Genomic DNA, 15,959 nt, shown 5'->3' on the forward strand with positions numbered 1-15,959 from the left:
TCATCTACTTAAGAAGACAGGATTCGAAAACCTTGCACTGAACTCTAACATTTGTGTGGGCCTAATCAAGGAATAGGAAAAGCAAAGCAAAGCAAAGCAAAAATAGTGTCTTTGGAGATCAAGTTTCCTAAAGGAACTAACATTCATTTATAAGACATCAACGAGAAAACCATTCTTCTTTTCTGATATTTAGAGATTCTTCCATTGTTTCTGGCTAAATCTTTTTTTACTTTTCTGTTTTCTTCTATCAAAACTATGATAAAGCAGCACAGCAAGAAGAAATCATTATGACATACACACATTTCAAACTATTATACAGATTCCAGTTGGTCTTGGTAATAAAGATAGTCTCCATTTTTTTTTTGTTTTAGTTTAACCTAAAGAACAGGATCCCTTCTTTGTTATCTACTATATTAATGTAGTAAAGTCAGAGAATAACAAAATAAACCAACAGATTAGGACAGTAAGATGGAATTGGCAGAAGTCTTCCACATGCTGATCTGACAAAAATGAGCCTAACAGTTTGAGAGAACAGTGTTGTGGGAATATAAAAAGCTTATCAGGGAAAAATGATAGAAAGCAGACAAGACCCAGTTCTACTGACTGGTAAATACATCGGAGTCAGTATTCCTTTTCTTAATGACTAGTCAACATAAAATTGAGCTTTGCAGTAGATCTTCTGCTGATCAATACTGTTTCTAAAATACTGGCTAAATGTTGTTTTAGAATAAAAGGATCATTTTTACATTTAATTAATCAAAGTAAAATTGTCAGTCAGTTCAATGTGTCCCAACCACTTTTCTTATAATTTTAATGAGTGGCAAAACAAAACAAAACAAAACACACACACAAAAAAACCAAACACTTTTCTGAAATCAGAGAGATACAAGGCTATCACTGAACTAAAAAACATGTCTTGGATGCCATTAAGAAAATTAAATGTACCATCAAATAATAATACTCTTAATGTTGGTAGTTAATATTTCTCGAAAGCTGTAAGTACCAAGTACCATAAGTGTTTTACATGTATTAGCTCATTGCACTCTCACAACAATTTTGAGGTAAGTACTATTATTTTTCCCCCTTTATAGACAAAAGGACTGAGTTTTAGAGTGGTTAGGAATTATTTTCAAACCCAAGCCATCAAAGGCCCAAGCTCTTAGCCACTACTCTATACTGCTTCAAATAGAGCTCTTCCTCCTCATTTTTCTAATAAATATTTATTGAGTCCTTATTATGTATCATTAACAGGATGATTTGAGATCTTTATGAAAGGTCAGGAAAAAATATAAAATAGACTGGTTCCTCTCTCCAAATGAAAAACTGTGATATGACAACACAGGCTGGGCATGGGGGGGCAGAGTATAGGGAGGATGGTAAGGGTGGAATTGCTCACTTTCTAAAGATGCTTTTCTTCATGGTATGGCAAATCTTCATTACTAATCAATAAATCTCTTCTGAGGATATGTATATGTTTCAGTGGTAGTAAATTTCACTTTGGTTCTAGTGAAATTCTTTCTAAATGAAATTTTCATTAGCCTACAAAATAATGGTTAGAATGGCAGCAATTTTTAAGTTAACTTTTAGCAATACATGAACTTTTTTTTCTTGTCATGATACTATTCAATAAAGCAAACCCCATCTCTACTCACAAACCTCATTTCATTGCTTCATGACGTATTATCATCTAAGGTCAAGCCAAGGAATGCTATAACCCCTCTAGAAGTCAGGCCCCTGACATCCACTTACTATCAAACAAAAGATCCCTTTATAGACTATTTAAGTTATGTTGCCAAATAAGTCGTTTATGATGGGGGACTCCAAATCAACTGCTCACTGTAAAATCCCAATACCCTAGACAAGAAAACCTTCAAAAGATAAGTTCTAAAAATAAAAAGTGGATCACAAATAGAATTTATATTTTTAAGTGACTATTTTTCTTTTAAAGTGAACACAAAAATAAAGTTTCAGACAAGTTATTACAAGAACTTTTTCTAATTGCTTTCCACATGTAGAGAGATACAAATAAAGACAGTAAAACTGGCTAGTGATTAAGTCTGGTTCTACTGTTTTCAAGGGAAAAATCAAATGATAAAGAAATATAAGAAATTTAAATTTAGTTACGGGACACAATTTTGTTTTTTATTTAATAAGAGGCAGAAAACTCATTTTTTGTGATAAATATCAGGACATTTCTATTAGGCCCACGAAACAACTATAAAATACTGTTAGTAGTGTTGTTTAAAGGCCAAGTTAAATAGATTAGGATACATCTTTACAAAGGATACTATTTAGTGATTAAAAAGAATGTGACTTTAGGTTCTGATCCAAAACCCAACAACAATAAGTCCCAGTAAAGACTCTGGTATAACTAGAGCACCCACAGGTAGACTTCTTTCTTTTGTTTGCACTATGTGTAAAAAAAAAATCATGCTTAGAGGAAGGGAACTAACATTTACAAAGCACCTATTACATGTGAAGCATTTTACATATCTCATTGAATCATCGTAACGGTCTGAAAGTTTGAAATCATAATCCCCAAGACTTGGGCAAATCAAGTAATTTTCCCAAAGAAACTTTGGTAAGGAGAGGTAGGATATAAGCCAAGCCAGTCTGGGTCCAAAACCTGAGTTGTTTCCAATATAACAGGTTGGCATTATTTTATAGAATAAAGTGGAACTGTAGCTGGGAAAGAAAGAAGCTAAGCTTTAGAATATAGGGCCCTATTAACAGGGAAATGTGCTTCTTATAAGTGGCTTAGAAATGGCTATTTCCTAAAGGACTCGTATTCCTAAATTACTTGTCAGTGACATCATACTTTGTCATTTCTCAGGAAACATGGAATTACCTCTGATTTATTCTATCTTTATATCCAGCCTGTCGTCTAATTCTTCTCCCTTTGAAATGTTTTTCAGTTCTGCCCCTTGCTGTACATTTTTACTACTATCACTGTAAGTCTACAAGTCTCTCTGACCTGTTTTTTCACCTCTAAAGCATCCTTACTAGGTTACATTTCCTAAAATACTGCCTTCCTCACCTCAACTTTCTACATAAGATCCTATACTGGATCTCTTTGCTTATCTCAGCAGGTATAAATTCTTACAAGCCTCTTCATAAAGCTTGTAAACTGTTTTTTGTTTACCAATTCAATTTTATCTAATTCTGTTTCATACTCACTCTCTACAGGTCAAACTGTTTATTACTTCCTCCATATTTCTACATCTTTGCTTTTGCTGCTCCTGGCTGAACTCCTCCCCCAAATTCTATTCATTCTTTTGTGGTCCATCCAAATCTTGCCTTCTCTAACCTCAAAACCTGTTACAGTCAGTATTACAATTATGACTTAATTCTCATCTTGAAACATTATCTAATTTTTTCTTGTGCTTTAGTTTTGTCTCTTCAATTAGACTATACATTTCTTGAGGCCAGAGTCTGATTATGTTGCTATTCTTCTAAAATCCTCCGGGAGCCCCCATCATTTTAAGATTAAAGCCCAACTTCCTTCCAATGGCCATAACCTGGCTTCAGTCAGTCTTTCCAGTCTAAGACCACTCATCTTGTACCCTGGACTAGCCACACTGAACTATTCTCTGTTCCCATATATATATTTAAATATATGTATATTTCAAATATAAATATTTTATATATATATAGAAAAAATATATATATATCAATATTTATTTCTTCACATCTTCATGCCTGCATTCTCTCTGCTGAGAATGTTTATTCCTTTTCCCTGTTTGATGTTATTTTCCCTAAGAAGTGCTAAGAAGCCTCATCCTTGGGGAAAACAGTTGTCCTTCCTCTGTATTTCCATATTCCTTTGTAAATACCTCTAATATGGTACATAGTGCTTGGTATTACAATTGCTGGTTTAAATTTCTTTCTCCCCTACTGTAATGTGGTATCTTATTCATCTTTGTATTCAGATCCTCACAGCAGTAGTATATACATATAGCAGGCATTAATATGTTGGTGCGATGAAAAGCAGATCTTCAATAATGAAAAAACTTAGATAATACATTTTAATATACGTTTTATCTTTTAAAGTCTTCCTAACCACTCTGTGAGATGAGTATTAATATACCTATTTTACAAATAATGAAACTGGCTCAGAGATTAAGTCAACAGCTCCATGTCACAAAGCCTGTAAGTGGTATACCAAACACTCCCATCTAGATCTTCTGATTCTAGTTTGGTGCTCTTTCTAGTGGACTAGGCTGCCCTCATACTAATTAACTGAACCCTTGGGAATTGCACATTACACTTCTCTTGTGACTCTTTTTATAGATCTATCTTAAATAATATTAATTTGTGTTCTCATGTCAGCTCCTTGTCGGACTAAATTCCATGTTGATGAAGAAGGATTACTTGCCTTTTTATCTCTTGCTCTGCCTGGCACAGTGCTTTACACATAGTAGGTGCTCATCAAATTGGACTGACCTGGAGAGCACTAGAATGGTCATTTTGACAGGCCAGTTCTTGCTCAACCTCTGAAACCTCCAGCAGATTCCGCTCACTGACCAATCGAGACAGTTCTCCAACCACTGTCACATGCTTTGAAACAGTCCCAGACATTTTCTTGAACTGTGGATAATTCTCAACAAACGCCTGCCATGGGAAAAACATCAATGGGAGGTTCTGTTATTTTTTGACTGAGGATAAGCATGTACTGAATGGGGGTTGGGGAAAGCGGGGGTTGTTTTTCAGCCCAGATTAAAGCATCTACAACTTTCAGCCACATGGCATTTTGTTATGCTTAAGAAGAGAAGAACTGGTATATGTTGGTAGACTGAGTTGTTTTTTTTTTTTTTTTTTTTTTTTTGAGACAGAGTTTTGCTCTTGTTGCCCAGGCTGGAGTGTAGTGGCGTGATCTTGGCTCACTGCAACCTCCCAACCTCCGCCTCCCAGGTTCAAGGGATTCCCCCGCCTCAGCCTCCCGAGTAGCGGGATTACAGGCATGCGCCACCACACCTGGCTAATTTTGTATTTTTAGTAGAGACGGGGTTTCACCATGTTGGTCAGGCTGGTCTTGAACTCCCGACCTCAGGTGATCCGCCTGCCTCGGCCTCCCAAAGTGCTGGGATTACAGGCGTGAGCCACTGCTCCCAGCAATAGATTGAGTCTTTAAATAGTCCAGATATTACTGAAGAATGGAAAGAAGCACATGGCTTATCATAAAGTTTTCACTATATTGTTTAAAGACATTACAGAAAATAAGTCTCAAACCAAATAAAATCAATCAAGGTAGAAATTAGACCCAGAAGATTCCAAAAGTGTTGCTTACATGAATAGTACCAAACTGTCACGTTTGTCATTCATGTACATGTTCAATTTACCTTCATGTCTGCTATTGATTCTAGTTTTTGCTGTTCTTTTGGTTTCTTCTTCTGAAAATCTTCCATGAGATTCTTTATATTGCTACCAATCTCAGCAAAGTTCAGGTACATATTCTGTGAAAAAGAAAGTTGGAAGCACACTTCATCAACTAGTCTGACTTTCAGACAACTTGAAAGAAGTGAAAAAGAATTTGGAACACAGAATTGAAGGGCAGGGAAATTCTATTTTAATTACCAAATTTGGACATTAGCTGGGACACTGTTGATGAATACCATTACTATTCTCACAAACAGCTACTGGAGGGGAGAGAAGTAAATAACTACGTGATCTCTATGAAAAAAAATTGCTAAAGGGTCAGAATCCAAGTCTTCTGCCTTCCCTTGAGAGGCAGTTTATGCACAGGATGCCCGTATCATCCTTTCACATGAAATCCCATGCCTGCCCCTATACTAACAAGCCAATATTGATCTTCTTACATAAAAACAACTAAAGACAATTAAAAAAAATTTAAACCACCTACATTAGCATAGAATTCATCATTTTCAGCAGATAGGACCACTTCTCTTAAGTCTTTACTGATTCCCGGCACTCTGGAAAGATCAATCCGATTGTTGTTTATGCCTAGTAGTTCGTGGACCATGGCCTGATATGTCCACTAAATAAAGAATTATGAAAAAAAAAGGTAACTGACAGAATATGGAAATAGTAAACGTTCAGGAAAACAAATAAAAACTGATAACATTCTTTAACTAGTCTTCTTTACATGAAGATTCTCGAGTTAAATTTTATTCATACTTTGTGCTATAAGCATTAAGACTGTCATTTTAATTGATTAAACACGGAAGAAAAGTCAAAATACTTTTAGATTTCATACTTTTGGAAAAAGGGCAGCAAGATTAATATTCTTGATAGAAAGAAAACAAATTAGAGCTATTATTAGCTCCAATTTTTTGCCTGTGAATTAAGAGTATATTTTTGGCTTCACAGATAGAGCTATATTGGTACTGCAGTTACAAGCTGTACCATTTCCTGTATGCTTCTATGGTTTTCTGCAGCATGAGAAGTGTGTTCTTGCAGATCTGAGTGGTACTATATTTGTCCTGGGAACACTAGTATTATCAGAAAAACCTTGTGAGTTGATCAAAACACTGGGATATTCAGAAACTTACCTTTGAACCCATTTTATTTTATATTTTTACCTAAGGGGAGTTGAGAGGAAGGACTGGTTTCCAGTCTCACAAATTGAGAATTTATTTGGTAAAACTGGAAATGAGAAATCTCCAAATTTTCCCTTTTCACCAATTATGGAGAATAGATTACTTTCAGTCATAGGTCTGTTAGACAAAATGAAGTATTTTCTAGCACGTTCCCTTCTGCATCTAGAATCTAAATGCTAGAAATGTTTATATACATATTTTATCTTAAGAAAACTAGATTTATTAAGAAATAATTTAGAAGGTTATAAAAGAAGGTGCTTATTTCCTAAAAGATTTGCCAAAGGAATTCTTGAAAAAGCAAGTTCCATTAAGTCGCACTTAAAATAAGTACAACAAGGCTGGGCATGGTGGCTCATGCCTGTAATCCCAGCACTTTGGGAGGCTGAGGTGGGTGGATCACTTAAGGTCGGGAGTTCAAGACCGGCCTGACCAACATGGTGAAACCCCATCTCTACTAAAAATACAAAACTAGCCGAGCATGGCGGCACATGCCTGTAATCCAAGCTACTCAGGAGGCTGAGGCAGGGAATCACTTGAACCCAGGAGGCGGAGGTTGTAGTGAGCCAAGATCACACCATTGCACTCCAGCCTGGACAATAAGAGCAAAACTCCATCTCAAAAAAAAAAAAAAAAACGTAGAACAAAATGTTTTATGCTTTTATGGATAGCTTCTTGTACATGCTTCTAGCACTTACTCTATAATTAAAATTATGTTTATTTTTCTCATAATTGGACCATGAGCTCTTTGAGGGCAGAAATTGTAACTTTTAACCTTTTATCTCTAGTACTTAGTTTAGTACGTGGCACAAAAGAAGTCCCCAGTGAAATCTGTGGGATAAATAGTTGCTTTTCTTTGGGAGACAGAATAATAGGCAATTAATTTTCTTTCTACTTTTTGATAATATCAAAAGTTTCTTCGGTGAACATATATTACTTTGAATTTTAGGAATACAAGGCTATTTTATACTACAGAGAAGTTTCACTCCACAGATTTCCCTTAGCATTAACATTAGTACAAGCTGGGAAGAAACTGAAACATAGACTGTGCCTTTCTCTGTAAATACAAAGTCACAGCCGGGTGTGGTGGCTCACGCCTGTCATCTTAGCACTTTGGGAGGCCGAGTCGGGCAGATCACTTGAGGTCAGGAATTCGAGACCAGCCTGGCCAATATGGCGAAACCCTGTCTGTACTAAAAATATTTAATACAAAAATTAGCCAGGTGTGGGGGTGCGCACCTGTGATCCCAACTACTCAGGAAGCTGGGGCATGAGAATTGCTTGAACCTGGGAGGTGGAGGTTGCAGTGAGCTGAGATCACGCCAATCTGGGTGACAGAGAGAGACTCTGTCTCAATAAATACATACACACATATAAAATCACTATTAATAGAGCACCCGCTATGTGCACTGTTCTTATACTTGAAGGAGAAAAAACACTGGTGAGACTCAGTCTGCCTTGAAGAAATATGTAACGTAGGAGAGGATGTAAACAACCAAAGCTACAACATGGCAAGTACAGCATGAGACATGAGAGAGACACAAAGGTCTACAAGTCTACAGGGATTTTCAGGAGATAAGAACAATATCTGACTGAAAGAATACAGGCTTCGAGATGTTGAAGAATGGCTGGATGTTGGAGATGGCTTTTGAGTGTTTTTTTTTTTTTTTTTTTGAGACAAGAGTTTCGCTCTCGTTGCCCAGGCTGGAGGACAGTGGCATGATCTCGGCTCACTGCAACCTCTGCCTCCCAGGTTCAAGTGATTCTCCTGCCTCAGCATCCTGAGTAGCTGGGATTACAGGCGTCTGCCACCATGTCCAGCTAATTTTTTGTATTTTTAGTAGAGACGGTTTCATCATGTTGGCCAGGCTGGTCTCAAACTCAGGACCTCAGGTGATCTACCCAACTCGACCTCCCAAAGTGCTGGGATTATAGGTGTGAGTCACCGCGCCCGGCTCTTTTTTTTTTTTATTCTTTGCTATTATTCATATAAATCATTTTATTTATTTATTTATTTTTGGAGACGGAGTCTTGCTCTGTCGCCCCGGCTGGAGTGCAGTGGCATGATCTCAGCTTACTGCAACCTTCGCCTCCTGGGTTCAAATGATTCTCCTGCCTCAGCCTCCCAAGTAGCTGGGACTACAGGTGTGTGCAACCACACCCGGCTAATTTTTTTGTAGTTTTAGTAGAGACGGGGCTTCACCATGTTGGCCAGGTTAGTCTTGAACTCTTGACCTCAGGTGATCCAGCCACCTTGGCCTCCCAAAGTGCTGGGATTACAGGCGTGAGCGACCGTGCCCGGCCAGATTGAGTGGTTTTAACAGCAGCATTTTGATAGGTGAAGATGGGAAGAGAAGGTATTCCAAACATTCTAGAGTTTAGAAAGCAGTCACAGTAAAAGCATGCTGGCAGGAAACCATGTGGCATTATCTATGTAAGTGGTGAACTCTAGGTTTTATAAGAGGTTTAGCCCACATTGTGAAGGCTCTTGGATGCCAAGTTCAGGAGTTTCTTTTTAACCTAGTAGGCAAATGGGAACCAATGAAGTTTTTTAAGCCAAGAGTAATAAGATAGAGCTGTGCTTTAGGAAATTGTACTTGTGGAACATTTGGAGTGAGAAGAAATAAAAAGTAGGGAACGAAGTAGATGACTATTTCAATATTCTTGCAAGAGATTAGGATCTAGACCAAGGCAATGGCTGTAAGCATGGAAATGAGGAGACAGAAGGAAACACAGGGAAATAGAATCTACAGAATTAGGAAGCTGTCTTGATTAGGGGTGGAGGTACTGGCAGAAAGGTACAGGAGAGATGAAGCAGAAGAGTTATGATGACAGTGGATGGAAGAATCATGATACCAAAACACCAGGAAATACAAAGCAAAACCAAGAATAGCTAAAAATAAGGAGGCAAATAAATGGACCATGCTTTTACTTCCCTATCTGTATTTTGATGAATATCACTTAAAATTATCCTTCTATTATGCCAAGAAAGGGTTTTGTACCTGGTTTAGCAATGGGGTGATGGCATCATCACAGCGATCTAAAATAAGGAGCAATGGAGGAACCTCTGTCCGACGGAATTCAAACAGTTCATATTCTTTAGTTATCACTTGCTGTGGGTGAGAGAGAAAGATGGTTTGTGCAACCATCTAGTTACATATAGAAATGATATAAATAGGAAATTAATAAACGCTACATTTAACAATAGTTCTTTGCACCCACATAGATCTTCCATATGAAGGATTCAAAAGTCTCACAAAGTTTAGTAGCATACTATTTAAGAGGTTAGGATATGAAACCCTATTTTATAAGTGGTTTAACTGGACCAAAAAAAAGTTAAATAGCTTGTGAATGTTTCTTGGGTTAAACCTAAGAATCTTAGCTCTAATTGTTGCTTTTTGTTTTACATTACATATACCTACCTCTTTTCTCGGAAACCTAACATACAATCATCTCCTTGGTTGTAAATAAACTATTCCTTTAGTTTCTGAAATATGATAGAGAAATGAATGGCCTTTATGTTTTGGAACCAGGAATAGGTAATGCCATACCTTAACGCACTCTGCAAGTCTCTTTGCTGCCTCTGATGAGAGCTGATAACGAATCATGGGACACTTCTTCAGAGATAAAAGGAGAGCTGTAAGCCCTTGAGTTGTTCTAGATAGCTGGGCTGGATCCCAATTTCGACCCTTTTTGTTAAAAACATATATTCAGAGAAAATATTTGAATTTTCTCTTACAAGTCTAATTATTTGCTGAATTAACCCTCGACTGATAAATTAAACCTTTCCTTCCATACCTGGCAGCAACCCAAAATATTGAGGGAAAACAAATGTGGGTTCACAGCAATGTAATCACCATAAAATTCCTGCAAATAAAGCACCAAGAATAGTCATTCCATAAACTTCAATTGTATCAAGCAGTAATATTTTCATAAGTGATATAATATGATATAGCCAAACTTTGTGAAATACAGGTGTAAAGAGATACAAAATTGTTCAATTAATAATTGGGTAACAACAGTCAACGTGGGAGAATTAAAATAATTACAAAAGAGTAGCAATAATAATAAATCTAACAAATAAAGGTTGTAAGGTTATACACATTATATTTCTGGAGACCTCTATGCATACTTATCAATTAGTAAAAATAAAATACTGCTAATAGGAGATACAATGTTCTACTCAGATAAAAAAGAACTTTGCTGTCCAATGTGTTGTCATGAGAGAGAATATAATTTAAAACAGGTATTCTTTTTATTCATTTATCACCTATCACATCCTTCTGAAAAATTCAAAACTAGTTTATTTGCTGCCTCTGAAAACAATATTCCTCATTTATGTGATAAACATATTCAAGTATTCATAATAAAACTTCTTTTGAGACAGACCTTTCCTTATTTTTTATTTTTAGACTCAAATATTTAAAAAGGGCCAACATACGAGATGTGTTACAGGACCAATATGTTTACCTGAACCTCAGCCACAACTTCCTGTTCATCAGCTTCAGCCAATGACTTCACGTCACTCTTGCTGATCACATTACTGAAATCTGAAACACATGAGTTGGGGTTGACTCAAAGGAGAGAATTTCTGCTGCAATATATGTAAAAGGGCCTGATAGTTAAAGCCTAATGAATAAGTGACCTTCAAATTGGAATGGGTAGCAAAAATATATTTAATCCACAAATTCATAATTATATATATATATATATATATATATATATTTTAAAAGGACTGGCCAGGCGCGGTGGCTCACACCTGTAATCCCAGCACTTTGGGAGGCTGAGGCAGGTGGATCATGAGGTCAGGAGATTGAGACCATCCTGGCTAACACGGTGAAACCCCGTCTCTACTAAAAATACACAAAAAAAATTAGCTGGGCGTGGTGGCGGATGCCTGTAGTCCCAGCTACTCGGGAGGCTGAGGCAGGAGAATGGCATGAACCCGGGAGGCAGAGCTTGCAGTGAGCACTGCACTCCAGCCTGGGCGATAGAGCAAGACTCCATCGGAGGAATTGGAGAATGAGAATACTAGGGAAGTAAGTCATTTTATTGAAAATAAGGAGAAAGAAGTAAACTTTCATGCTGTCTTTTATATATAAACTGTACTACCAGGTAACCAAATAGATGACGGAAAATTTTTCTTTGTGAAAACATTCCAGCTCAACAATAACTAACAAATGTTAATGACAGAATTAGAATATCATCATTTTTTCTAACCCCCAATGAATCAATTGAATGCACCCAGGCATTGAGCATCAGCAGCTGCTAATATCAAAAGAATAAGCAGCCAATGAAAGCACACAATACCACCTATAAAGTATTCTTGCCAAGAAGAAATCGAATCTTAACCTAATTAAGGCTCTGTATTCACCTATGAATTTACAGGAACTAGAAGACAGAGGAATATTTTAAACTTCAAGGAACATGTTAAACTACCCCCTGGGGATGCAATCAGCAAGATCCAGACTGTGGAAAACTTAACAGTTTCTTCAATAAATAAATTGCATGGGGCAGCAGGGGCAGGGGTGGGAGGACCTATACAGAAGATTAAGAAACTTAACATATCAACCAACAGCAATGTGTGAACCTTACTTTGATCCCGATTTTAAAAAACTGTAAAAAAAAAAAAAAAAAAAAGACAATTTTAAATTTGAACGCTGAATGGTTATTTGAAAATGGTACTAAGAGTTCAAGACCAGCCTGGGCAACATCACTTGAACCTGGGAAGTTGAGGTTACAGTGAGCCGAGATCATGCCACTGCACTCTGTCTGGGTGACAGAGGGAGACTGTGTCTCAAAAAAAAAAGAATAAATAATTATTTTTCACTTTTAATCTAGATGTAATAATGGAAATGTGTTTTTAAAAAAATGAGTCCTTATCTTTTAGAGATGCCTACTGAAATACTTATGGATAAAATTATATAATGTCTTAGATTTGCTTTAAAATAATATTGCTGGAGAAGTAGGTGACAGTATAGCTAAAACAAGATTGGGTGAGGCTCAATAATTGTTGAAACCAGCTGATAGGTACATTGGAACTTATGATACTATTCTACTTTTGTATGTCTTTAAAAGTTCGGTGCGGTGGCTCACACCTGTAATCCCATCACTTTGGGAGGCCAAGGTGGGCAGATCACACATGCAATTACCATATGACTCAGCAGTTGCACTCCTGGGGGTTATTTATCCCAGAGAATGAAGACTTAATGTTCACATAAAAATCTGTACACAGATATTTATAGCAGCTTTATTTGTAATAGCCAAAACTGGAAACAACTCATATGTCCTTCAATGGTGTATAGTTAAACAAACTGTGGTACATTCATACCATGGAATACTACTCAGCAATAAAAAGAAATGAACTATTTTTAAATTAAGAAAACTTTTTTTTTTGCAGTTCCAGCTCAAAGGAGGAATGAACTATTAATACACACAACAGGTGAGGTGTGGTGGCTCATGCCTGTAATCCCAGTACTTTGGGAGGCTGAAGCGGGCGTATCACCCAAGGTCAGGAGTTTGAGACCAGTCTGGACAACCAACATGGTGAAACCCTGTCTCTACTAAAAAAAAATACAAAAATTAGCTGGGCATGGTGGTGTGCACCTGTAATCCTAGCTACTCGGGAGGCTGAGGTGGGAGAATCGCTTGAACCCGGGAGGTGGAGGTTGCAGTGAGTTGAGATGGCGACACTGCACTCCAGCCTGGGTGACAAAGCAAGACTGCTTCTCGGACAAAAAAAAACCAAACACACACACACACACACACACACACACACACACACACAACAGCCTGGATGACTCTCCAGAGAATTATGCTGAGTGAAAAAAGCCAGTCCCAAAAGATTATATGCTGTATGATTTCATTTATAGAACATTCTTCGAATGACAAAATATAAAATGGAGAAAATATTAGTGGTTACCAGGGTTAATGAGGGGGTTGGGGTGGGACAGAAGTCCATATAAGCTAATAAAAGGGATCCTTATAGAGATGAAAATGTTGTGTATCCTGACTGTATCAGTGTTAACATCTTGGTTGTGATATTGTACTATCATCATGTAAGATACTACACAGGAGAAAGCTGGGTAAAGGGTATCTGGGATCTCTGTATTATTATTCGTTGTTTTTTTTTTAACTGCACATGAATCTACAATTACTTCAAAATAGAAAGTTTAATTTTAAAAAGAAAACCTGTGACTATTAGCCAAAAACAAACAGACAAAAACAAACAAAAATTAAGTTGCCACAGATTAATAAAATTGCCTATTTTTACCTCTTGGGGCGTCGTGCACTGAAAACCCACTGGACAAGCTTTATGTAACTTTTCAATTCTACACAGAACTGAATGAAATAAAATATGAGAGAGCTCTTATATATATATATATATAGTCTTTTTGCAAATGTTAATTTTTTGTATCATTATTCTATTTAAGTAGTATACGCTGAAGAAAGTATGTACATCTTAGACTGTAGTCTAAACCCTAAAACTCTAATACCTTTAAGTAAGCTTTAAAACTTCTCAAATGCTCTACTTACTGTTAAATCTAGTCCTTGGTTTTGGAAATGTTACCAAATAGACTACACTAACACTATTAACATAAAGATAAATAATGACATCTAGAGGAGAATGGATGTAACTTCTACAGCCGAATGTATTGGATCAAAAAAATCCATGTAAATTGTATAGTAAACACAAGCCTAGTTTATTTCCAGACCTCCCCTACCTAACCCCCACTCCAAGAAAGTTGTGCACATAAGAGATCACTACCTGATGATTTATACTTTCAGTGCATTAAATATAGTAACAAAGAGAAGTGAAAGGCTTTTATCTGGTATGTAAAGTAAATTTCTGCTTTTCCAGCAAACTCAAGTATTACCTTCCCACTTCAAAAAATAAATCAGCTTCCATGCCTCAATTTTTAAGTGTAAAATAGGGATAAGTATATACTTTTTTTTTTTTGGCAGGGGTGAGATGTGAAATTTGTCTACTTAAAACTTTTGACTTACAAAGCATCTTGAAAGGCAAAGTAAAATGTAAAATTTTTAATTTAAGCAATCAAAGATGAATGGAAATCACATTTAGCCCTCTGAAACAGAATACTGGTCAAAAGATTTTTTTTTTTTTTTTTTTTTTGAGATGGAGTTTCGCTCTTGTTGCCCAGGCTGGAGTGCAATGGTGCAATCTCGGCTCACTGCAATCTCCGCCTCTCCGGTTCAAGCGATTCTCCTGCCTCAGCCTCCCAAGTAGCTGGGATTACAGGCATGTGCCACCATGCCCAGCTAATCTTGTATTTTTAGTAGAGATGGGGTTTCACCATGTTGGTCAGGCTGGTCTCAAACTCCTCACCTCAGATGATCCGCCCACCTTGGCCTCCCAAAGTGCTGGGATTACAGGTGTGAGCCACCGCGCCCGGCAGGTCAAAAGATTTTTAATACTTTGGAAGGACATTAAATAAACTAGACTTTTATAGTGACAGATTCAATGAAGTTATTGATGATATGAAGGGCTCAATGAAACACACTAACTGGGATGTTGTTACATGTTTGAAAAAGTGAACTAACATACTTACAAATGAAATATATAGTGTATTTGGGTCTTCGGAGCTCCTGAATCATATAATCCACATTCTCCTAGAAAATGAAGAACAAGCAAACAAAATATGAGGAGAGTTGCTTAAGGAAAAAAGTAATAAGCATTCACCCATTGATTTGTTTGTTTACTGCGTCTACTGCATATTGAAGTCTAGGTTAAGTGTGCTTTTATGTTGGTGGGTAAGGGCTGGAGACAAAAGAGATAAATTAAATACAATGATCGGGAATCATATATTATTTAATAATATGTGTATAATATTAAATATTAACCAGCTGCATTTTGGCCAAATTAAGATAAAGAATATAAAGGACACAGATGTTGAAACACAACATAAAATTGATTATAATTCTGCAAACTCACATCAAGCTGCTTGTCTATAAATTGTATTCATTTGCTCAAAATTCTTTTTTTTTTTTTTTTTGAGATTAAGTCTCACTCTGTTGCCCAGGCTGGAGTGCAATGGCACAATCTTGGCTCACTGTAACCTCCGTCTCCTGGGTTCAAGCAATTCTCCTGTCTCAGCCTCCCAAGTAGCTGAGATTACAGGTTTGTGCCACCATACCCAGCTAATTTTTTGTAATTGTAGTAGAGACGGGGTTTCACCATGTTGGCCAGGCTGGTCTCGAACTCCTGACCTCAACTGATCCACCTGGCTTGGCCTCCCAAAGTGTTAGGATTACAGGCGTGAGCCACTGCGCCTGGCCTGATCAAAATTCCTATATAGAGCATCAAATGTGTCTATTCCTTTAAAAATTAACATTCAAGAGAAAATAAAGTTAATTATATTCACTTTGGCTTTTAATTTATTGGGA

General features: G+C 36.9%; 1 protein-coding gene across 4 annotated transcripts in view; it reads right to left on the reverse strand.

The window, feature by feature from the left end:
• Positions 1 to 15,959, reverse strand: part of VPS45 (vacuolar protein sorting 45 homolog) — an 87,206-nt gene that overhangs the window by 57,992 nt on the left and 13,255 nt on the right. For all 4 annotated transcript variants that reach the window (XM_003817318.7, XM_034934436.3, XM_063605608.1 and 1 more), the window contains exons 3-10: positions 15,125 to 15,185; positions 11,025 to 11,104; positions 10,353 to 10,421; positions 10,106 to 10,243; positions 9,557 to 9,667; positions 5,861 to 5,995; positions 5,340 to 5,453; positions 4,444 to 4,611 (exon numbers count right to left, since the gene is read on the reverse strand). In XM_003817318.7, coding sequence (XP_003817366.1) covers positions 4,444 to 4,611; positions 5,340 to 5,453; positions 5,861 to 5,995; positions 9,557 to 9,667; positions 10,106 to 10,243; positions 10,353 to 10,421; positions 11,025 to 11,104; positions 15,125 to 15,185 — 876 coding nt within the window. The remainder of the gene's footprint in view (positions 1 to 4,443; positions 4,612 to 5,339; positions 5,454 to 5,860; positions 5,996 to 9,556; positions 9,668 to 10,105; positions 10,244 to 10,352; positions 10,422 to 11,024; positions 11,105 to 15,124; positions 15,186 to 15,959) is intronic.

The sequence above is a fragment of the Pan paniscus genome, chromosome 1 (genome assembly GCF_029289425.2).
Source record: "Pan paniscus chromosome 1, NHGRI_mPanPan1-v2.0_pri, whole genome shotgun sequence".
NCBI classification, from domain to species: Eukaryota; Metazoa; Chordata; class Mammalia; order Primates; family Hominidae; genus Pan; species Pan paniscus.